Source organism: Hipposideros armiger, unplaced genomic scaffold (assembly GCF_001890085.2).
Source record: "Hipposideros armiger isolate ML-2016 unplaced genomic scaffold, ASM189008v1 scaffold_957, whole genome shotgun sequence".
Lineage (NCBI taxonomy): Eukaryota > Metazoa > Chordata > Mammalia > Chiroptera > Hipposideridae > Hipposideros > Hipposideros armiger.
The window spans coordinates 118,112-143,894 of NW_017732307.1; the positions used below are offsets into that span (position 1 = coordinate 118,112).

Here is a 25,783-nt window from a genome sequence, read left to right on the forward strand (position 1 = left end):
CCTTCTCTGTCATTTGACAAACATTATTTGAGTTCCTTATATATACCAGATATAGTGCTTGAGGAGCGTTTTCTAGCTGAACACCAGTGAGAGTCATTAGATTCACTTCTCAAGAATGGTATCTGAGGATGTGGTTATTAATGTAGGCTTTAGTCATTCATTGGCCACTTATGTGCCAGGTGCTGTGCTGGGGATCCAACAGGAATAAGGTGTGGTTCCCCCGTTCTACTCGTGAAGCCATGGGCCCAAAGCGTACTATCACCATGTAGTGTGGTAAGTACAAAGGAAAGAATGAGTCCAGGGGCCTGACACAAAGAGAAGATGGTCACAAATTCAGTCTTGGTGTAAATGAAGCCTAGTCAGAGGAAGTGCAATCTAAGCTCATATCCAAGGACAAGCTGGAGTTGAACAGGTGAAGAGGAGAGAGAGGGAAGAGAAGGGAAGTCAGGAAGAAAGATCAGAATAAGAAAACCTCACTTACTCTGGGAACTACAAGTAGGAATGCCTAGAACTGATACCTCAGAATCATTCAGCAAGCATCTGAACACTTGCTACTAGCAATGCATTGTACTGCAGCCTAACGTTAAGTCATACAAGCCCTTGACTTAAGGGAGTTAGAGGGGAAAATAGGGGAGACAAAAAAGTAAGTTTAAGGCTAAGTGCACATCTAGAGATTCCTGGGAGAAAGTGACCCATGTACTGAAAAAATAAGAGTTAGTAAGATGAAAAGGGGAAAAATATTATAAAATAAAATTTAAAAAACCCATAAATCTTGAAGGTATAAACAGCATGGTATATTCAGAGAACTGTAAGCAATTTAGTTGAACAAGTAAATCATTTTTATGGAGAAGGGGAGAATTGTGTGCGATGGAGGTTGATTTAAAATATGCATTGGGAAATCATCAAACATTATATATATATATAATAATTAGGGAAGTTAATAAAGTGGATACTTAATGTGTGTGAGGTAAGTTATAATGGGAATAGAGCTTCGCAGTTACATTACTTTTAAATTTGCTTAGTTTTCCTTCTCTTTTTGTTTTAAGTTACAAAACTTATAAAACAGAAAGCTCTATCTCACAATTTATCTTTTTCATCTCAAATGAAAGTTGGGAGGCATTGTCCATTTTTTCCTTGGTTTAAGGGGGTAAGGCACAGTCCCCCCTCTATTATCTAATTTAGAGATACTGAAAACAATATGTTTAGAGAATCAGGACTTTTGTGATGGAAATTGCCAGTCTTGTATGTGGCAGAATTGAGCTTTTTAGTGCCCACTACCTCCTCGGCACTTTCTCTTGTTGCTTCAGTTCCCACTGATGTTTAAAAGGAAAAAAAAAAAGTTAAGAAACCAAAGATGGCAACAACCATGAGAACCTTCCTTGCCTTTTAATGACTCTGGTTATTTTCTGTGATGTATTGTAGATTGTTATGATATGGACATAAGAGTGGGGAATGATGGAATATACCCTGTCTGTTTGTTATTCTTGTATAGAATGATAAGAGCAAATGAATCTAGGTCCGAGCTCTGGGAAAACATCAAAAGCAATAAAGTTGAAGTAAAGTTCAGAAAATAAATGACTTGATGGACTACAGTACGCTTTAGATTCATTAAGGAAAAAAAAAACAAGTCTGATGGGGAGAAACTGCCATTGGTTCAGGAACTGGTGGCCTTGATGATTTCAAAAAGAATATGAGAAAGGCTGGAGGCATGGAAATGGCCGGGGGGAGTAGTGGGCAGTTGGTTGGGAGTGTATAGATGTGTGTTTAGGATGGATTTAAGCAGAGAGCAAGAATTAGAGTTAGAGGATTAAGGTATGTAAAATAATATGTGTGTTTATGTGTGTGTACATGTATTCATGTATGCATGAGTATATATGTGTGTATGTAGATATATATATATAAATATAAATACATATATTTATAGTTCCTGCTTACAAGTAAAATATTAGGATAAATAAGGCTTGGATATAAAAGGCAATTAAACAAATTTTCAAAACAGTAAACTCAGGGCTATAACTTGTGGTACATATTATAAATTATGTAGAATTTCTGAGAAGGAAAACATCAGTGGGAACTGAAGTAATAAGAGAAAATTTCAAGAAGGTACTCAGACTTCGGTGGGCACCAAAAAGCTGAATTACCCGAGATAATAAGGGAAGGTATTCCAGAAAAGGAAAAAAGAAGGAAATGAGTGTAGTCATAAGAGACAAGCTAGAAGGAAGGTACAAAGATTGGAGTGGAAAAAAAAATTGAGTGGAATAAAAATCTAGCAATAACCCACATGAATGTATTTTAGTAAGATCTGGAGCAACAGACGACAAAATTCCACAAATTCAATGAACAGCTAAAATAAAGTCTGGAAGGTCTCTACTTAATTACCAAACAAAGAAAAGAAAACTTGAGATTCCTGATTGTTAATGGAGTATGCTTTCCAATTAGGAACTAACAGTTTGAAAAGTTTACTTCATCAACAATTTCCACACCAATTTTCAAATGTAGTTAGCTTTGAATCATCTTTTGTAGCTATTCCTGTTAAGAATATTATAAATTTCAATCTCCTTTTAAATAAGGGAAACATGCCAACAATTAATCAGTTCTTGAAAAATAATTATGATTAAACTTTCATAATGGGGATTATGGTTAATTGTTGATTCATCTCCCAGTCTTACAATTCTCATATCAATTTGACCTGAGATGGTATTTATCAACATTTCCAATTAGACAGCTCCCCTCACAGTTACTTAACAGCAAAGAATTTGATTTGGAAATGTGGTTGTGTGTGTGTTTTCTATATCACATATTAAACCCAGAATTGTAAAGAAGAATCAAGAGGTTGTTTAGGGAATGTTTGCTGTGATGTTTATTTTTCTACAGAAGAAATGCCAGTAATATTTCATTTATGGGTTCTGATTCCTAATGGACCAATTTCAGCACCCACTCACATCACCAATGGCATTTATTTGATATTTAGTTATGCTTCTTGTATTTGTTGTCATTATGAATACTTGACACTTTCCCTTGTTTCAACAGAACAAGTTAACTAGTGCTAATTATTCAATACATTCAGGAATTTTACTTTTCATTAATGAGATAGAATGCCTCATCTTGGTGGACTGCTAATGTGATAACACTTGGTACGAAACAAAGTCCATACAGCTGTTTAGTTGAATTAAATAGTTTACCAATAAAAACCTATTTTTTTGTTCTGTCCAATAACTCATATTACCATGAGTAACGCGAAGACATAATAAGCCTTTATGGTTTCAGTTAAGCAGGTTATAGCAGGGTATGCTAGTAAAATTAATAGGTAAAAAAAATGTCCCAAATCTAAACATGGCAAATTTAATGAAAATTTGGTTTTTGATAATTTTTTTTTCATTTGAAGATGATTTGACTTTACATTCAGACTCCTATTTCATTGAGGACTTCATTTTGCTTTATTTTAAAATTTTTTGTTAAATATAATTTGTGTTCAATTAAGATTGAGGAAAGTGTATGTTTGAACACATATATAATTAATTTTATGTATATGCATAATAATGGTTATAATATCAATAGTTGCAATGTTCCTCTGGTAACCCTGTGAGTTGAGAGTTCCCATTCAAGATATTTTTACTGGTCCATGGCAAAATGAGAAAATGAAAACAAAACTCCAAGTTTTTCATGAAAAATAATGAATAATGAATACCTTAAGGAACATTATCCTTCATTTTGATATTATGTTTTTTTTAAAAAAAACTTTTTTTGGTTTTATTCGGTTGTCGGAAAAGTCATGATGCATTTTCGCAACGAAAAACATAGAAAAAATACGTCATGACTTTTCCGACAACCCAATAAATATCCTTCATTTTATGAAACAGTAGTGATGGTATATTAAATAATAGTTAAAGTAGACCAGATACAACTATTATATGGAGAAAGAAAGACCTGAATTCCTTGATTAATTCCACAAATCACTCTCACACACATTTTTAAAAAAATATTTATTTATTTTTCTGGAAGTTGAGATTCTGGGAACCACTACTATGAGTAGGCTTTTTTAATCCCCATTTCCAGTATGACACACAGAATTTAAATGACTTGCCCACTCCAGGTACGTTCTAAATGGTGGGCCCCGTGGACTGTCTGGGTCCTCATACTCCAGCTCTTTATATTCCAAATCTTATGCTCTTTCATCGCCATTACTGTTAGAACACATAGCAGGATTACTTGCATTACGGAGGCAAATCAAGAGTCCATGGTAATGTGGTTGGTTCACTTCTTTAAAGTTTTCCTTCAGTTTACAAAAAAAGGTTGTATTCTAATCTATAAGGTTATTTACTATTAGGCCACTCATTTGAAACATTTTCCCTGAAAATTCGTTTTTTAAAAGTTCTCAAGACTGAAACCACAAGGCGTCCTTCATCCGTAAAGCTCACCCCTACTTTGTTTACATTTCTGTGGGAAAATATGCTGACTTCCAAGGCAGAGATTTAGGAAGTTAAGTACCCTTAATACAGCCCTGGGGATAGAAATAGGAACATCCCACCACCTCCACTCCCGCCAGCCTCACCCATGCATGCACTGGGCCTGTTTAGAGGGAGAGAAAAGGAACAGAGTTAGTGGGGAATGGGAAGCACAAGGACGGATGACTGAACCAAAACAGAACAAGGGCTTTGGCCGCCCAGAGGTGATGGCTGCTGTGAGATGCATGGAGCTCAACTGGAGAAGATGAGGAACCTGTGAAGTCTGACAATTGTGAGAAGGAAGGAACTGTTAAAAGAGGACTGTGGGGGGGAAAAGTACAGTGATTGTCCATACCTCCCATTTTCTATCTTCAGCCTCCCTTTTATTGTCACAATAAATACTGTTTTCATCTGTCTGGAGTAAAGGTGAGGAAAGATCATGTTTTGTGGGCAAGGTGGGGTTCCATGTGTCCTTCCCTTCCAGACTCCTCCACTGAGCTAATGATTACAGGGACAGGCCCATTCTGCATGGGAGGCTTGGAGTATCTTTCATTATATTTTTAAATAGTGGTGGAAAGTTGTCAAGTTAAGAGCCGACTGCAGAAAGCCTCATAGGATGGATTTGAGTCTTTTTTGTTTGTTTGTTTTTATTAAAACCAGGTACAAATTGGATTGCCCAGGTCTTGGTAATAATTAATGTGTCAAAAGGACAAATCGTCAAGTACCTTTAAACCACAATTCAGGATTTTATGTTTCTGTTAACAAAATTGATGTCACGCTAGAGCTGCCTCAACAGTAGATGCTTAGCGTCTTTGAATGATTGACACATCAATTAGATTTCAATATTATTTCTTCACACTTAATTTCTATAGTTATTGCTAAAGTTGCTCATTTTAGGTGATGTCTAAGTATTTAGAGCCTATGTATTTAACCATTTTGCACTACCTTGTAGAGTGTTGGGAAAAATTTGACATTAAATAAATTCTGTTGAAGATAGGAATTGCTCTTTCTTTATATTTTAATTTTAATAGTTACACGATGATGGTTTTATCTTAGTTTTACTTTTTTTTTTTTAAGAAACAGCTATACATTTAATACATGATCTTTTCTCCTCCTTTCACATGTTGCTGCTGATTCAATAGAGAGACACCCGATTACAAATGCTATTGATGGAAAGAACACTTGGTGGCAGAGTCCCAGTATTAAGAATGGAATTGAATACCATTATGTGACCATTACTTTGGATTTACAGCAGGTAAATGCCTCTCTTTCCTTTTTTTTTCTTATCATTTCCCATTTTGAAATTGTGCCTTGGATTTGCTCTTTGTGTAGTTAGTAGTTCTTGGGAGAAAAGGTACTCATCACCCTCCATCATTTTCCTCGTGCAATGAACAAAGGGACCTATTCATTTTGTATGTTGTTCTATTAAAATATTTGGCATTTATTTCTAAGGCACAACTAATATGAATTCACAGAAACAATGTAGCACTGAATTAAGAACTGTTTTGACTAATGAGAGTTAATGATGAACGTATGGATCAGCAAAATTTTACATAAAGAAAATATAATAGTGTCATTTTTAACTTTTAAAATAACACAGTGTCCCCACTCTTCTCATGGTGTGTGTACTAGAAGGTTCTTGGATAACATCTGGAGCAAATTACCTCTTCTTACAGAGAGCTGAACAAGCTGTGACAATTGATTATTAAATTAAACTTGGGACACTAAGTGAGATAACAAGTCTTGGAGTTGTATAAAATTGATGTTGGAAGTTGTTAGAGTTTGTCTTGCATAGGCCTAGGTGCCTTCTACACTTAATTTCTTTTTTTTAATTCTGTTCATAATATTCAGGTCAGTGTGACAATATTAATTAATAATCACCATCACCCCAACTTATTTAGGCTTCCAAATAGTACAGACTGAAAAAATGTTCCCATATCTTGCTGTTGTTCGAAATACAAAAGCTTATTTAATTGACTGAAGTCTGAGACTGGTGGTTGAACTTAGACAACTTCTTGAACTCAGCCTGTTTCTCATTCTCTAGAATCAGAATAGGAAAGATTCTTAGCCACTTCTCTCTGGCCCAGTGGAAATAGAGCAGCAAGGGGATTGGGGGTTTGTGAAGGAGAAATGGCCAAGATAGTTAGTTATTCACAGAAACTATACACTATACAGGTCACATTTCCAAAGGCAGCTGTGGTGGAGGGAAGCACCAGCCAATGGCGGCTAGTTAAATTCTCAGGGGGTCAGACAGGCACCAGGATTTCCATAATGGATAACATTTGTCATCACCATGGGAGTAAGACTTTCCACCTTCAGGGTTTGAGCCCATTTTGGCCAAGGTGCACATATTCAGAAACTGCAAACAGCTGGCTGGTGGGTCTCACAGGAGACCTTCTTTCCACCCATCTGGGACTCCTCAGGACCTAAGCGACTGGATAGCAGCAGGGGCTCAGTGCTGCAGCAAAATCACCAACTAGCATGAATTTATTTCCATCCATACTAGCAACCAAATGTCAGCCCTGTGTTAAAGACATTTCTCAGTACATCTCAGAGCACTACCAGGGAATGGTAGGTCAAACGACCACACTGATCAGTCATGCTTTAGGTCAGAGAAATTGTGTGTATGAGTTCCCTGCAAATTCTAGCCTCAAAGTGGACTTCATTCCTTCCTGAAAAAAGTCACAGCAGTTCTCTCCCTTTATGTGGTCACTGAAGGTCAGCCTTCCCAATCGGGAGTGAGTCTGTTGCCTCAGATCATTCCCTGGGATAGGGAATCAATGAACAGGGATGGTTACTGCTCTGGTTTACTTGCTACCTATTCTTTCAGATTGCATATGGAACAAGAGAACCAATAATTAATATAATTTGCACAAATCACCTGTATTACTCTTTGAGCTCAACCATAATGGTGCATAGTACACTAGATGCTACTATTACAAGTTTTTACTAAATAATTTCTATCCAACATAACTCTCTATCATTATTAATTCGACAGGTTTCCAACTGAAAGCCCATTTTTCAATGAAGCTGTTTATGATTTCCTAAGTTTGCGTTGTATCCCTACTCATTTATTCCCACACAGTACCTCAGGACTTATACGAATTTGTTTCCCTGTTCTCCCATTTCATTTAATTGACTTAAGATGAGTGACTGCTCAGGACATCTTCCTTTTATATTTTAGTCGTCATAAAAAGTGGCAGGATTCTACATATAATACAGGTCTGCCTGACTCCAAAGTCGGGAATAGTGGAAGTGGTACAGAGATATGACCTCATATGCTCCCATATCCCAGGATGGTGCCCATTCATGTCCTTATTTACTTCAGCCCTCTCCTACTCTCTACAAATAAGCCTACGCCATGCTCAAGAGAAGGGGAATGAAATCTATAAGATGCCATCTTCTTTCAACTTGACTCAGATTTTAATTAGTCAATGATTTAATGATGTTAAAAGTATAGCAGGTTTGTAATCAGATTTTATAATGGAATTCCTGAGATAGAAAGGCGCTTTAGACCTCTCATTTGGCTGTGGGCTTTGGAGTAACAAATGGTGGAAAAGGATCATAGAACTTACCCAGCAAAAGAGCAAAGCTGTAGGAACACGTATCTCAGTGCATTGGCAACAGAGAAAATGTGGACACCTGTATGTTTTCATTTACCATTTACTTCTTACCATAAGCCTATAAGGCAGCTAGTATTATTATCCTTATTTAATAGTTAAAGAACATTGAGACTTAGAAAAGTTAAGTGACTTGGCCTTCTTAACAAAGTTTATTTTGGGCAGGGCTAGGATTTTAGACCCCAGACTATGACAGTATTTCCTAAACTGGGATCTGGAGACCTAGCCTGAGGTGCTCATGACAGTTTTTGGTATATCATTTCAAGGGGTCAAACATTGTTTGGGGTAAAAAAATGCCACACTAATGTCTTCTTGGTTTCGATGGGAGAATATACAGCCAACATCTGTTTTATTGTAAAAACAGGGGACTCAAATCTCTCATTTTCTAGTACACTTTAGTGTGTTTCTAAAATGGCATAACTCGTCTTTGCCACCTATAGCATGAAGGATTAATAGGTTATTTGGCATAATATGAACTATTATTATCCAACTGGTAATGAAGGGCAGCAGTTGTACAATGAGTAGGTAAATATCATAGATGTTTGTCACCAATTCAGCAATAGGTGTGACCATTTATCAATTCTATATATTTGGAGATGTATGAATTTTCACAATTGCCAGTTTATCTTTTGCTATTGATGTATAAGTATACTTGGTTCCTCTGTGAAATGTTTTAGTAAATTACTATTTTAAATATAAACAGCCACCATTGTATTTTCCTGATGAAATCATTACAGATTACACTGGGACATTTCTTTTAAATTTTAAAATTCAAGATAAGTACTAGAAAAATATAACAATTTATTGAGAAGAAAGTAGCTACTTATTTTATAAATAGTCTTTAGATTTTTATTACTAAGGGATTATTAACTTTTCCCAATTGTATTTTTTACTCACGAGCATATCTTGAGCAAATGATTTAATCATGCTGTGCCCCATCTAACTAGATTAGCAAAATAAATATTATAATATGGCAAGAAATTTGAAATAATGAAAATAACAATATTATAACTAAATTGCATCTGGAAATCATAGCTATTGTAATGTCCTAGTATGGGCATAAAGAAGTTTAAAGGAAAATATTCATCAACTAAAAAGACAATAATAGGGACTTGAAGGTTAATAGGATGTCCAAAATATTCCATTTTAGTCCTTTTCCAACTGAATTTTTACCACAACATGTGTCATAATATCTGATCTCATTTTATGACTATTTAAATCTGGCCACTTTCTCAGGCTTGCCCTTTGATATGTTTAGGAAGAAAGCTGTTTGGGAAGTAGGGTAAGACACAAAGAGGCAGTTTTTAATAGACTTTGTTAAGATATGTTGAGGTTATGTTCAGTCCTATACGATCCACGGATGGCATGGAATGAGGAATGATCATATTAGGAATCCTCTTCACTTCAGTAAAACATTTCCTTCTCTTCCTGGTTTATGCACTAAAAGTAAAAATGCATTCAGCAAGAAAGATTGTCTTGCAGCTTCAGAGATCAATTTCCACATGTTCTTGACCTAAATATTTTATTTAGTGACTTCATAGAGACAAATTTAGTGAACTTGGTTAACAATTTAAATGAGAGTTATGTTTTGGAAGGAGGTTAAGTTAACATTTCTAAGCAAATATTATGATATTTTTGGAATGTACATGAATAACATAGAAACATCTTTTCCTAAAGCCTCGAACCATTAATGTAATAATTGAACCCTTCTGTAATAGTAAAGCATGAAATACATTGAGGTATTTCAATGTATTCAGTTTTTTCTTATATTCAAAATTTATGTTGTTTACACATAAGGGTGATCAAAATTTCAATTTTAAAGAAAGATTATTATTTTTTCATGTTATATATTTTCTTCACACTCTCTTCTTATTCATTCCTATTAAAAGGATCTATAGTTTATAGAGCATTATTAGCTTCACCTGTTAAATAATGAAAAAATATTGAGATAGATACAATTCATAGTTAATCATTCAACAGGTAGAAAGGAGTATAAATAATATCCCTACATTTAATGTTTATTATCTAAATAAGGAGAGAAGACATACACATGCAGTGTATTAAAAAAGCATACAAGATTTAAATAGGCCTGGTTAAATATGCTTCTATTCAACAGTCTATTTGATGTAAGTGTTTCCTTTTGGAGACAGACCTCTATAAAGGCATTAGCCCATGGCACGGTGATTAGATGTTTATTTTCCTGTAGTCCCACTAGATGGTGAGTTCTTGAAGGCAGAGATCTCCAACTATTTATATCAATCATGATGCTGCTCAGCATTTAAGCATTTAGCAGGAAATCAGCAGATTTGATGAAAGAATGGTCCATGGCTACTCTTCAAAGCACTGAATTTTTTCTTGGTACTATTTGGGTCACTGCTAAATCGATGAATACAAAACTAACTATAGAGGAGATTATAATTAACACATTCAGAACATCCTATAGGGATAGATTTTGTTTAGTGTAGCAGAATATGATTAAAATCACAGTTCTTTACCTGCTTTAGTTTTTTTAAATTTAATTTTATTTTTTTTAAGATCATTGATTCAATGTCACAAGTAGGATCTGTGGTTATTTAAAAAGTGTATTCTCAGGCCGGCCGAGTGGCTCATTGGTTAAGAGTTGTCTTGGGAGCACAAGTTCTGAGCAGCAGGGCCACCTGTTCGGATCCCACATAGGCCAGTGACACTGTGCCCTCTACAGCTAAGATATGGTCAACAACAGCTCGACCTGGAGCTGGGCTGCCATGAGTCAACCACGATGGCATAGGCTGCAGTGGGGCTGGCCAGCAGTGGGCGTGAGCTTTCGTGAGCTGCTGTGAGCGGTCGTCCAATGGCCTGTGACCGATCTGCCTCACCAGGGAAGAGCACCAACATGGGCCAGTGAAGCGACGTCTTCCACAACTAGACTAAAGAACAAAAGGACAGACTCTTGTCAGTTCCCCTTCCCTGATTCCCCAATGCTGTTCCCTCCCCCAATTCCCCAATAAAAATATTTAAGGAAAAAAAAGCATATTCTTCCTCTAAATGAGCTTGTTTGTGCTGATGTTTTAATAATTAATAAAGGCAGCAACCAGCTAGCGTCTATATTGTACAGAACATTAGTTCTAAATATTTCCCCTTTAGTCTACTTTCAATACCGTAGTCACATTGATCTTATTAGTCCAAAATCAGATCACATCACTCCTTCTACCAAAACTCTCTAATGGCTTTCCAGTACTCAGTGGGAAAAGCACAATGATACACAAGGATTTACAGGATCTGTACCTCACCCTTTCATCTCTGGCTTCATCTCCCCTCATCAGTTGTCCCACTGGTTACCTCATTGGGTCTTAAAGGCCTTTGTACTTACTCTTCTTGCCACAGGGCCTTTGCACTTGCTTTTCCTTCTGTCTGAAATTATTCCCCCCCAATTTCCATATAGCCTACTCACTTCCTTTGAGTTTTTATTCAAGTGTCCCCTTCTTAGCAAGGACATCCCTGATAATTCTATATAAAATTGCAGACCCCCTCCTCACTTCCTAACCTATTTTCCTGTTTTATTTTTCCCCATAAAACATTTTGCTAACTCATACTGTATATTTTACTATTTATGTTGAATGTTGTTTATCTTGCTTTTCTAAATGCAGTTTTCACAAGAGTAGAGATACTTGTCTGATTTTTTTTAATTGCCTCATTCTAAGCACTTAGAATAGTTCCCAGCATATAAGAGGCACACAATAAGTTTATATTAAATGAATAAATTATTGAATGAGTGAGCAGTACAAAACATAATGTAAAAATCTTGTAAAATCTGAGAATTAAACAAAGAATGAAATAATCTCATTGTGTTTCTTATGATAAAATATGCTGTGCATTTTTTAATTTATGAGTTTTCCTTTAAGTCTTAGGTTGAATGGCATGAAGTAAATTTTCTCACTAATCCTTTTCTAAGCATGTTCTACACTTTAGTCAAAGTTGTCACTCTCAGTGTGACTACCACATTTATAGCTTTATTTGAGAAAAGCGTGTTTTAATCAATTTAACTCCTCTTTTAAAACAAAGAGCTCCAGGACTATAATTTTTTAATTGATACTTTATTTCCTATTGGAAATAAAAATATTTAAAAAGTGGGAAAGGCCACTATGATGCTGTTTAAACAAGAGTGTAGACATAGGATATATGTATTTTGATGTAAAATGTTGATAATCTAAATTCTAGCAGCATCATGAACATGTAAACATTTTGGAGATGCAGATCCTATTTCAAATAATATCAAGATGTCTGTCCTGGAAGATGATTCTTGAAACTAGTAAATAAATTTGAGAATTTTTTATTTAAAGATGGAAATAAGACAAATCTGTAGGAAAGATTTGTTAAAATTTTTATATCATATTAATTCTGTTATGGAAAGTATGAACAGCACTGCCTAAAATAGACAGAATGTGGGCAACTTTTTACAACTCTGATGGCTTTCACACATAAAACACAACTGCATTTCATTACGTAGGTATAATGTGTATTCTCCCATTTTGTTATTGGAGTCTAATTTACTTATTTATATATATGTATATAACTATGCTTATATAATTTGTATATTATATACACATATATATTAGCTGTTTTCTAGACGTTGGTTTTATATTTAAGTTATTCAATATCATATATGTTTTAATTTGTAGATAATACACATTTTCAATATGACCCTGAGTCTCTAAAATACAAAAATGGCCAGAAGGATGAGGATGAGACCAAGGGGAAAATATAATTTTGCTCAGGTTCCATTCCTACCCTATCACTTATCAGTTCATTTACATTAGATAAATCATTGTACTTTTATGTTCCGCAATTTTGTCATATGTAAAATGGAGCCAATGGTAGCACTTCTTTATTAAGAAGATTATTATAAAGGTATAGTGACATAATGTAGGCAAGTAGCCTAGCACACTGCTACCCATAAATTGATATTACTTGAGTTGATATTTGGCAAATATTAGTTGCTGGCTTTGTACACTGAAAATCATGATAAGAAAAACACAAATGGGCTAGAGTTGTAATGAGAGTGGTGTAAAAAAGCAAAATAAAAGTTAGTTTAAGTTCAGAAACAGTTTAATTACTGGGATACTTAAATGATACCTACAAGTTTCACTGGGCATATACACTGGGCATATATCTTAAGAAAACTAGTATACTCTCTCTCTCTCTCTATATATATATATATATAATATTTTATGAAAATTTATATATATATATATATATATATATATATATATATATATATATATATATATATAGAGAGAGAGAGAGAGAGAGAGAGAGAGAGAGAGAGAGAGCGAGAGAGAGAGAGAGAGAGGAGAGAGAAGGCCTAAAAAGTGTCACTTGGGCATTGGAACTCTTGAGTAATACTTCCTGTATTATTTTATTGTTTGATAAAGTGAAGCATGGACACAAAAAGTTGACAAATCATAAGTGAAAAAAATTGATGAATTTTCACAAAGCAAACCTACCTAAGTAACCACTACCCAGATCGAGAGATAACCTGCCACCTGAAAATTACATGCATACCCACTCCAAGTCATTCTCCCCACTCTCCCTATAAAGATGGCCAGTATTCTGACTTTTGTTCAATGGCAAAGCTATTTGGCCCAGAAGTTTCCTCTGTGGATGGGGTATAGGGTTTTGGTTACAGATCATTAGCTATAATAAATATGAAACTCTTCAGGGTTTTTATTTGTTATTTTATTTGTTTCGTTGAGTTGGGGTTTTCAAGAAATTCATCTATTTACCCTACATTTTCAAATATATTAGCATGAAATTGATGATATACTGTTACTTCCTTTTTAATGTGTAAGCAATCTGTAGTGGTACCCCTTTTATCATTCAAGATATTACTTGTACAACTTTTTCTTGTCCTTAACATCTTTAATAGGTTTGTATAATTTCATTAGTCTTTTTGAATAGTCATTTTTTGTCTTGGTTGATTTTCTCTATTAGATTGTTTTATTGTTTTGAATTCTGCTTTTATGTCTCCTGTTTTCTACTTCCTTCTAATTTTTTTGGGGGGGGGATTTTTGTTTACCTTTTTCCTATCTTCTTGAATGGTTACTTAAATTATTAATATTTCTTTTATTAAAAGAAATGTTTTTATTTTTTCCAAATATACTTATTTAAGGACACACATTTGCATCTGCACGTGGCTTTAGTGGCATAGTGTAAGTTAGATAGGTTGTATTTTTAGTTATCATTTATTTAAAAATATTTTCGAATTTCCATTGTAATTTCTTCAGTGACCTATGGGTTGTTTAGATGTGAAGTGCTTCATTTCCAAACATTTGGGTTTTTTCCTCATCTTTTTGTTTTGGTTGTGTTTTTTTTCTCACTTAATTTCACTGTGGTCAGTATAATTTCAATGTTTTGAGACTCAATTTTTGAGACTTGTTTCCATCCAGCGTGTAGTCTGTGATATTTGTGTATTGGAGAGAATGTGCATTCTATAGTTGTTAGCCGCAGGGTTATAAGTACATGTTAGTGGGTTAAGTATGTGTTTGTTTATATTTATTTATATATTGAGGCTATTTTATTAGGGGCACACAATTTTAGGACAGGAACCATATTAGCCCTTTTTAAAATACTAATGTTGGTAATAATTCTATTCTTCAGGTTTACCTTTTGCGGCTTCACTAGATCCCTTTTTGTTAGTGTTTGTATGATGTATACATTTTCCTTTCTTTTGGTGTCCATATTTTTAAGGAGTATCTTTTGTGAGCAACATGTAGCCAAATTGCTTATTTAAGAACCATTGTCCTTAAACTGGATAGTCAACTCATACATTTAATATTACTACTGATATTGGGATTCAAAATGCCATGTTCCCATTTGTTTTCTATTTGTCTTATCTTTTGTTAATCTTTTTCCTCTCATTAACTTGTTTTCTGGGTAGTCTTTTATTACTTACACTAATTACCATAAATAATATAGCAATCACTCTTGAATTATCAGGACTTGATACAAATTCGTATTTTAAAACAAATATAAATTGGCATTTGATTGGTATTTTGCCTTCCCTGACAAGGCAAAGACTTCCATGCTCTCCACCCACACTGTCTCCTGCCCAGTTACATTTTGTCTATAATTCTGATATGTTTCATTCTGTGTATGTATTATGTTGCATAAAAAGTAATCATTACCATCATAAGCATGAAGCATTTACTTTACTTTAAACACATTTAACTTTTTCTGTTGCTTTTTGCTTATTCTTTTGTCAGTATACTTCCATCTGAGGTCATTTCATTTCTACCTTTTTTTTTTTTAATGAGAGTTTGCTAATGACAAAATGTTTCTTTTTTCTGCAAGTCTTTTATTTTTTATTCATATTTTTCATTAGGAATAAAATTTTTGTTTGGATGTTATTTTCTTTCAGCACTTTAAAGAATTCATACCATTATTACCCGGCTTTCATAATTTCTGTTGTAACATCAGTGAAAGGTTTTTATCACTTTTCCTTTGAAAGTAAGGTGTCTTTTGTCATTTGTCTCCTGTCAAGGTTTTTCTTTGTCTTTGGTGTGCAAGGATTTTTAGTACAGTATGTCTAAGAATGATTCTATTTGTATAAACACTAGTTGGGATTTTAAAAGCTTCTAGATTCTATGGATTGATGTCATTCACTGGCTTTAGAAAATTCCCTAGCCAATATTTCCTCAAGTGTTGTTATTGTCCACTCTCTTCTATTTGTGGGATTCCACTTACATGCATGTTAGACTTTTCATCACATCCTTGTGTTTTCTATTATGTAGTTCATTTTCATCTATTCTTTTCCTCCTCGCTCAAGATTTCTTCAGTCTCTACATTTTCTGGTGTCCTATTTTTCAGTATACCAATCCTTTCTTCTGTTGTACCTAATCTTCATTAAACTCGTTTACTGAATTCTTAATTTCAGTAATTCTGGTTTTTAGTTCTAGAATTTCCATTAGATACTTTAAAAAAATAGATTCTAGACAACTTCTCCATTTAGTCATCTGGAACACATCAATCACAGTTATGTTTGTTATTTATATGTCTGATAACTAACATTTGAAACATCTGTCATTTTCTATTTTTCCCCCCTTCTCAGTTTACTGATTCATGGAAACCTTGGTGGTATTTTTATTAAATAACGTACATTATGTCTGAAAAATTCTCTTCAATTGGTTTATTTTTATTCTGCCAAGAGTTAGAATAGGGCCATGTGCCTATATTTAATCAGCTATTTAGATGTTTTGTGGCTTGATGGGGGATTCTGATGGCCATTTCTGTCGTGCCCTTATTTCTAGGGTTAGATCTTCATGGCTCACAACTAGCAGCCATTCCTTTCCTTATAGGCTGACTTTGCGCTCATATTTTGTCTCCTCATCTCTGTGAAACTTCCCAAAGATCTGCTTATCTTGTCACCTCTTAGGAGTTAATTTTTGCATGGTGTGTATCTTCTGGCTCATTCACCACTCAATTTGGCAAATCTCTTACAGGAAAACCTGAGCTGAATGCAGAGCTCATTTCTCTATGACTCGTGGCTTCTCTTCCTAGCCCTGAACTTTAATGTTCACCTTCTCATCCTGTCAGATTGATGAAAACTTTAGGATGTAGCTTTCTCTATGTGCCTCTGTTCACCTCTCAACAAATCAATGAATAATACCCTGAGAGGAAAATGGCTAGCTCATTCTGATCTGTATTCTCTTCATGAAGTCTGGGTGCATTGGTTGCTCTCTGATGCCTTAAACAGCTGTTTTTAAAGTATTTTATTTGAGTTTTATAGTCCTTGTTTTTGAGAGAAAATATGTATTTGTTTTATTCATGGTTTTAAAAACAAAAAAATTAGCAAATTACCTGATAAGATTTTTCCTGTTTTGTGTGAATTTAAGAAATAGTATTAATTATTGATTCAGCAATAAAATATACTAATTATTTAGATATTTTGATAGTTATCTGATAAGATTTTTCCTGTTTTGTGTGAATTTAAGAAATAGTATGAATTATTGATTCAGCAATAAAATATAGTAATTATTTAGATATTTTGATAGTTATCTGATAAGATTTTTCCTGTTTTGTGTGAATTTAAGAAATAGCATGAATTATTGATTCAGCAATAAAATATAGTAATTATTTAGATATTTTGATAGTTATCTGATAAGATTTTTCCTGTTTTGTGTGAATTTAAGAAATAGCATGAATTATTGATTCAGCAATAAAATATACTAATTATTTAGATATTTTGGTAGTTATGTAGAAAGAAAGAAATTATGTTTAAAATTGGGATCATCCCGGTGCATCTGAGATGCATGAAATTGTCATCTAAAGCAGTCCTAATCAAAGGAGGTGCTGACCTAAACAGGAAGCACCGTGCCCCTGACAGCACCTGCCCTGAATAATACATCAACAAAATAATTTAACAATAATAAATTTGAAAAATATTTATTGAGCAACTACTACTTGGCAGGCACTGTTCTAAGCCTAAAACATCTGGCCACAAAGGGGCCAAAAGTGCTTGTTTTTCAGGATCTTGCATTCCAACTGGGAGGAGCTGCTGGAGACAGGAAACAGACATAGACAATGAAGTAAATGATTTAGAATAGGGAAAGTGTCATAGAAAAAGCAAAACAGGATGATATGATGGAAGGCGATCAAAGGAGCTGCTTTGTTATGTTTATTTATATACTTTTGAGAAAGTGATATTTGAGTTGGGAATTGAAAAACAGAAAGTGCCAGTCATATAGAAAAAGCTGAGTAAAGTTTATCCCAGGCAGGAACACACTTGGTAGGCTGAGGAATGGAAAAAGTCAATGTGTCTGGAACACACTGATAAAGAAAAAAGACTGTAGGAGATAACGTCAGGAAGGCATCCAGGTGGACATATTTCCTATAGGGGGTCATCTGTCATGATAAGGAGTTAGATTTAATTCTCAGTCAAATAAGAGAACTGCAGTGGGATTTAGCAAGGAGTAATATGATTTCATTTATTTTGTCAGGAATATCACCCTGCCTGCTAAATGGAGAGTGATTGTAGGGAAACAGAGTGAAAACTAGGAGTCAGTTAAAACACCATTGCTGTGTCTCCGAGCCAGGAGATGACGGTGACTTGGACTAGGCTGGTAGTAGCAGCAATGGAAAGAAGGGGTTGGTTGGGATTTACTGTGGAGTTGGTTGTGACTAGATTTGATGGTGGAGTGGATGTAAATAGTGAGGCAAAGATGCTGATGTCTAGGATTTGGGCCTGAAGAAATTTTCCTGAGAGAGGATAGGCTTAAGGAAGAGCAGGATGGAGATGCTGGGTGGTAATTAAGGGCTCTGTTTTAACATTTTATGTTTGAAATGCTCAGTACCCATCCAAATAGAAGAGACAATTAGAGTCTGGAGTTTAGGGGAAAGGCTAGAGCTAGTGATGTGAATTTGGATATCACTGGCAAAGAGGTCATATTTAACACTAAAGCCCTGTTTAAGAACATCTAGAAAGAAAGTATAGTTAAAAAGAGGTCCTAAAATGGAATCATAAGTACTTCAAAGCAGAAGAGAGAAAGGTAAAATTGGAAAAGCCGAGATAAAATATATCAAGAAAGATATGCAGTGCTGAGAGGGACAAATTAAACCACTCAGATATCGGAAATATTAGAATATAGAAAAAATATATTAAATTTCAATGAATGACATTTTTTATAAGAGAATCTTTAAAAGGTGAATGACTCTAATCACTGAGATTTAATTTGGAAGCTCCACCACAGTAACACCTATCAGTGTTTATTTACTTAAACTTTCAAATGTTTATTGTGTAATTTTCATATTAAGGTAACAGCTAATAAAACTGCATAGGACAAAACAAAAAAGGTATAGCATCCTTATTAGCCAGGTTGTGTCTAAATATTAAAAGTAATATAATCCTTGTCAAAATACCTCAGTTTTGTTTATGTTTTACAAATGTTTTAATGTGGCTTTTTACCCAACTTTGCTGTTGAAAGGTCATGGTAGATTAATCTCACATTAGCTGAAACAATAAACACAACTAAAAAAAAATCAGCCTCGTAATGTAGTACAACCAAGTAAATTAATCCCAAGCATTAATGAGCAGTTGCGCCTCTGCATTGGGTCATTATGATTATATTAATTTAATAAGTCAGGTTGGGAAGCAAAGATGAATAATCCTTAAGATACAAAGTAAATAATTTAACTCTTGGCCTTCATAGTGTTTACTCTTTCTATACTATATTCTTGCAGTAGTGGGCTGGAATATGTCATTTTCTCAGTAATAATATTTAGATAAAATTTTCATTTTGCTTCATCATCATCCTCACTGCCTTTCTTAATGGATTTATTTCATATGATAAACTTTTCCATCCATCCATGTTGAAAATAATGTATGTCATAAATGATTTTGGACATATAGTAACATAATAAAATGAAATAGGAACATTAAGAAATGGAGTAAAATTTTTAAAAGGATATTTTTCACTGATTTTAGAATATACTCAAGAAAATTAAACCAGTCACAATATAGATTCCACTCTAAGATTACGATCTACTTTATGATAATACACATAATAGATTTCACAGAATTTTTTTTTACAAATAGATAACATCCTGAAGTCATAATTAATATAACTCCATCTGCCATTATCAGATTCCAAGTGGTCCTGTCACCATTTTATGTGTGTATCTAGATAAAGATGAGTGTTTATCGAGACACAGAGAAGATACCAAGCAGGTGTGTGTTCTAGTCCCTTTGGGCTGCTATAATAAAATACCACAGACTAGGTGGCTTATAAACAACTTAAATTGATTTCTCACATTTTAGCAGGCTGGAATTCCGAAACTTCTCCTTGAAGCCTCACGTTGCAGAAGGGATAAAGGAGCTCTGTGGGGGGCTCTCTTTTATAAAGGCACTAATTCCAATGTGAAGGCTCTGACTTCATAACCTCATCAATCCAAAAGCTCCACTTCCTGATACCATCACCTTGGAGAATTTTGGGAGGACACAAACATCGAGACCTTAGCAGTGTGTTACTCTATTTGAAAATGTGATAAAGAGTGTCCAACATGTCTTTCTTTTAAGAGAACCCCATAGGGCTTCCTAATTCATCCCTGAAATAGTTCTCATTTTTTACATTGCCTTTGGGTATGTCAGAAAGTTTCTCTGTAAAAGCTGTTGTTTTTTTCCTCCACATCACGGCACTCACTGACAATCAACAGCAATATTTTTCACTTTCTTTAAGAAAGAGACTCTCTGTTCCAGTTACAGTTTAAGATTATCTTTTTCTTCCCAATTCAAGCAATATTTAAGACTTTGGAACACATTTTTACTTATAGTCAGCCTCTCAGAGTATGCTAGTGTTCATTTTTTAGAATTGTGGTAAAAACCATATAACATAACATTTTCCATCTTAACCATTTTTGAGTGTATAGTTCAGTGAATTAAAACATTGACATTGTTCCCATCACCAACATCCAGCTCCAAAACTTTTTCCATCTTACAAAACTGAAACTCTGTACCCATTAAATAGTAACTCTCTATTCCTCGCTCCTCCCAGGCCCTGGAAACCACCATTCTTTTTTCTGTCACTATAAATTTGACTATCCTAGGCACCTCGAATATAGGCAGAAACATACAATATTGGTCTTTTTGTGACTGCCTTATTTCAGTTAGCATAATGTCCTCAAGGTCTAATCCATGTTGTACCATGTCAGAATATCCTTCCATTTTAAGGCTGAGTAATATTCTGCTGTATGTATATACCACATTTTGTTTATCCATCCATTTGTTTTCCATAGACAGTTGGGTTGTTTATATCTTTTGACTTATGAATAATGCTGCTCTGAGCTTAGGTGTATGAATATCTGTTTGAGTCTCTGTTTTTGTTTCTTTTTGGCTATATTCCTAAAAATGAATTGCTGGATCAAAAGCAAATTCTCTTTATTTTTTAAGGAACCATCATAGTTTCCCATAGCAGCTACACCATTTTACATTCCCACCAACAGTGCACAGAATTTCCAATTTTTGCACAACCTCGCCAATACTTGTTATTTTCTGTATTTCTTTTTGTTGTTTGTAATTGTTGTTCTAATGGTTGTGAAGTGATAATGGTATAGAATGTCTCTCGTGATTCTCTAAGTTTTCTTGAGATAATTTGGAATAAATCATTCTTAGAGATATACAATAACTTTTGGATGATATGCTGTTGGAAATACTAGCAATGAAGAGTGCTCATTTAAAATCTGAGAATCTTGAAACATGACAGATATAAGCATTACATTAAAGGAAGTTAAATCCTGGATAATATTGCTCATTTTGCTGACACGTGTCATCAACAAAAAACCCCATTATGACTCAAACAGTTGGGTAGAAAATGAACTGTTTTATTCGTTAGTTGTGTAAAGTATTTATATAAAAATAAATAATTATATACTATCAATACAGTATGTTGAATAATAGTGTTTAGAAATCCAACATGGGCTTTTTTGTCTCTACTGGCACTTTTTCCAAACCTGTTTTGTCCTAGACACTCTGTAAAATGTTTTACATGAATCATCTTAAGGAGTTTTTTCAACTCTATAAGAAAGATACTATAATGATGAGAACATTTTGCATCAGTGAAATTTAGCAGCTTCGTTAAAATTTATAATTGACAAGCAAGAGAACCTAAGTCCAAACCCAGTTCTTTCTGATTTTAGAGCCTGCCCTCTGTACTCCAAAAAGACATTTTTACAACTTTATGCCTTACCCAAATCTTAGAGTAATTAAAACCATCAGCACTTCTCTGTTGCATACAATATACATTGAAATGTGTACATGCTAATAATTGTGATAATCTTACTAAAAACTAGACTAGGTTAATATAAAAGAGTATTAAATTAAAAAAAACTGCCTTTAAGTTAAAATCAGGATTTACTAAATATATTACTAACCTCTAACATACATATATAGAAATAATTTGAAATATTGAGTTGCCTATTTAAATGTCTATTTGTGTTCTTGATCTTCACAAAATGTTTGGAGAGAGTGATTGCTTTATTAAGTGTTATTCATGGGTGAATTTAAGTACTTTTCTTTAAATGAATCATGCAAAATTTGTGGGTCTTTGAAAAGAAAATTCTTTGGGCAATTACAATTGCAATGCACTAAACAACACTCTAGAAGATTTGAGAAAGATTATCATTGATCCAATTTGGTCAAAATGATTTTCAGTGTTTAAATTCTTATTTCTTCATTTTTATTGTGATTAATTGATTTTCCTAAGGAAGGGCATTTAACTTCTCTCTTGTAATCACAATAAAAAGCCTGCCTGAATGTTTAAATATTGGTATAGCTTTTAAAGTCTTTACTACTCAGACTATAGATAAAATTCCATACTTTATAAAATTTTACAAAAGAAACATTTCTGAAGACACAAAATAAACATAGTTTTTAAACACAAGAAATCCCTGCTTTTAATATCATTGTCAATAGAGAAAATAAAGGTTAACATGCTAAAAACCAACTTGCTAGAACAAAATGGTTTATGACAAACTTGTTTAATCTATATGTCAACATTTGCATTTTTTAAAGTTATGTATGTCAGTCAAATTTTCCTGAAAACATAGTGAGAACTTTTACAAAATAATATTTTGTATTTGAAATAAAATTTGTACTGGATGGGGCTAGCCAAGTGGCTCATTGGTTAAGAGTTGGCTTGGGAGCATGAGCTTCGAGCAGCAGGGCTGCTGGTTCGGATCCCACATGGGCCAGTCATGCTGCACCCTCTACAGCTTAGATGGTGAACAACAGCTCAACCTGGAGCTGGGCTGCCATGAGTCACCAGTGATGGAGTACACTTCAGTGGGGCTACAGTGGGCTGTGGAAAGCTACCGTGTGTGGCCAGCAGCCAGCATGAGCGGCCGTCCAATGGCCGGTGACCGATCTGCCTCACCTGGGAAGAGCACAATGATCACAATACCAACATGGGCCAGTGAAGTGACGTCCTCCACAACTAGACTGAAGAACAAAAGGACAGCAACTTGTCTGCTCCCCTTCCCTGATTCCCCAATTCCCCAACGCTGTTTCCTCCCCCAATACCCCAATAAAATCTTTAAAAAAAAAGAAATTTTGTACTGGATGATTGAATTAAAAGCCATACTTGTATACACTGATATGTGGTATATAAAACTGAACATAACAAAAGAACCAGACAAATGAAGAAACAAAAACTCATAGACACAGACAATAGTTTAGTGGTTACCAGATGGTAAACGGAATGGGGGATGGTAGATGAGGGTAAAAGTTATCAAATATATGGTGATGGAAAGAGAACTGACTCTGAGTGGTGAACATCCAATGTGAAACATAGATGATGTATTACAGAATTGTACTCCTGAAACCTATGTAACTTAACTAACAATTGTTACCCCAATAAACTTTAATTTTAAAAAAAGCCATAATTGCATTCTATGCTGTTTAAATGTAGAAATATGTAGGAGTTCTTGATAATTTCTTTATAAATTTTTATTACTTTTCCAGAATCTATGTGGATGCTAGTGATAGGCTATTATAGGTGCCCAATAAATAGCTATTGAATAAATGGACAACTTTGGGGAATCTATTGCTGAGCATTCTTCTTTGTGTTGCTATGACATTATTATCTTAATTATATTATCTCCTTCCTCTCTAATAAGAGCATATAAATCATTCCTTCTCAGGAATGACTTCAATTGCTAATCCAATCTTTAGATTTAAATCAGCTTTTCAGTAATCTAAGTCTTTTAAACATTCAGCAAAGTTAGGATGTAATGTGTTACTTCTCCAGAGGAGCCAACTTTCAAGTTTCCAAAAGGATTTAGTTTAAAAAAACCCCCAAAACTTGTATCCATTGATTATGTAATGTGGAGATTCTGTTTTGGCAATTCACATAAAGTAGATGATATTTTGAATTGTAAAAAATAAGATTCTTATTTACAGTCATTTTACAATTTGGCTGTATTATCAATTTTCTGAAAATAATCTTTATTCCCTGTCTGTATACTGGCTGTATTGTCTAGCTTTAATTTTCTTGATTTACATTAAAACTTCTAATTCTAAAATAGTTTGTGAACTACATGCTGAAATAAAAGTAAATTTCATTAAATGTAATTTTGATATATAATATAAAAGTACCATTTTATATATTTCTTTAAAATCATTACATTTTAATATTTACAATTAAATCGTTACCTTTTCATTCCTGTATTGACAAATTTTTTTCTCACGAGCTAACGTTTTTAGAAGTTTTTATTAAAATATAGCTTCCATACAATATGCTTAGTTTCAAGTGTATATAATAGATACTCAAGATTTATATACCTAAATAAGTGATCACCAGAAGTCCAGCAACTATCTGACACCGTACCATGCTATCACAATGTTATTGACTGTATTCCTTATACTATACATCTCCATGACTACCATGTAACAACAAATTTGTACTTCTTTGTCCCTTCCCCTTTTTTACCCATTTCCAACACCTCTCCCATCTGCGACGATCAAAATGTTCTCTGTATCTGTGAGTTTCTTTCTGTTTTGTTTGTTTGTTTAGTTCTTTAGATTCCTAATATAAGTGAAACACATTGAATCTGTCTTTCTCTGTCTGACATATTCCACTCAGCAGAATACCCTTCAAGTCCATCCATGTCACTGCAGATGGCGAGAACTGATTCCCTTCCATGGCCAAGCAATATTCCATTGTATCTATGTAGCACCTACTCTTTATCCATTCTTCCATCGATGCCTGGCTGCCTTCACATGTTGGCCATTGTAAACAATGCTGTAATGAACATGTAGAGGTACACATCCCCTTGAAGTAGCATTTGGGTTTCTTTGGACAATTACCCAGAAGTGAGATTACTGGGTCCTTCTTTGTCACTTGTTATAGCCTTTGTTTTAAAGTCATTTTGTCTGGTGTAAGTACTCCTACTACAGCTTTTTGTTTGTTTGTTTGTTTTCATTTTCATGAAATTTCTTTTTCCCATCCCTTTACTTTCATTCTGTGTGTGTCTTTTGATCTGGAGTGAGTCTCTTATAGGCAGCATATGTAAGGAAGTGTCTTTTTTCTTATCCACTCAGCTACCCTATGTCTTTTGATTGGAGCATTTAATCAATTTACATTAAAAATAATTGTTGATATGTAGTTATTGCCATTTTATTATTCATATTTTTTATCTTTTTTTTCCCCCCCTTAAAGAAGTCCCTCTAACATTCCTTGTAATACTGGTTTGGTGATGAGGAACTCCTTTAGCTTTTCCTTGTCTGTGAAGCTCTTTATCTGTCCTTTGATTCTAAATGATAGCTTTGCTGCTTTTCATTGCTTTGAATATTTCCTGCTAATCTTTTCTGGCCTGAAAAGTTTCTATTGAGAAGTCAGCTGATAGTCTTATGGGAGCTCCCTTGTCAGTAACTAAGTGATTTTCTTTTGCTGTTTTTAAGATTCTTCCTTGTCTTTAATCTTTGGCATTTTAATTATGATGTGTCTTGGTGTTGGTCTCTTTGGATTCATCTTGTTTGGGACTCCCTGTGCTTACTGGGCTTGTATATCTATTTCTTTCACCAGGTTAGGGAATTTTTCCGTAATTATTTCTTCACATAGGTTTTCAATTTCTTGCTCTCTTCTCCTTCTGGTACCCCATAATGCAAATGTTAGTATGTTTGATGTTGTCCCAGAGGCCCTTTAAACTCTCCTCATTTTTTTTTTTATTCTGATTAGGTGGTTTCAGCTACCT

The 25,783-nt window shown here is 34.2% G+C and overlaps 1 protein-coding gene across 1 annotated transcript in view; it reads left to right on the forward strand.

Annotated features, from left to right (window-relative positions):
- Positions 1–5,568: 5,568 nt before the first annotated feature.
- Positions 5,569–25,783, forward strand: part of LAMA2 (laminin subunit alpha 2) — a gene marked incomplete at its 5' end in the record, with an annotated part of 435,223 nt that continues 415,008 nt past the window's right edge. The window contains one exon of the mRNA XM_019630849.1: positions 5,569–5,700. Within this exon, the coding sequence (XP_019486394.1) occupies positions 5,569–5,700 (132 nt within the window). The remainder of the gene's footprint in view (positions 5,701–25,783) is intronic.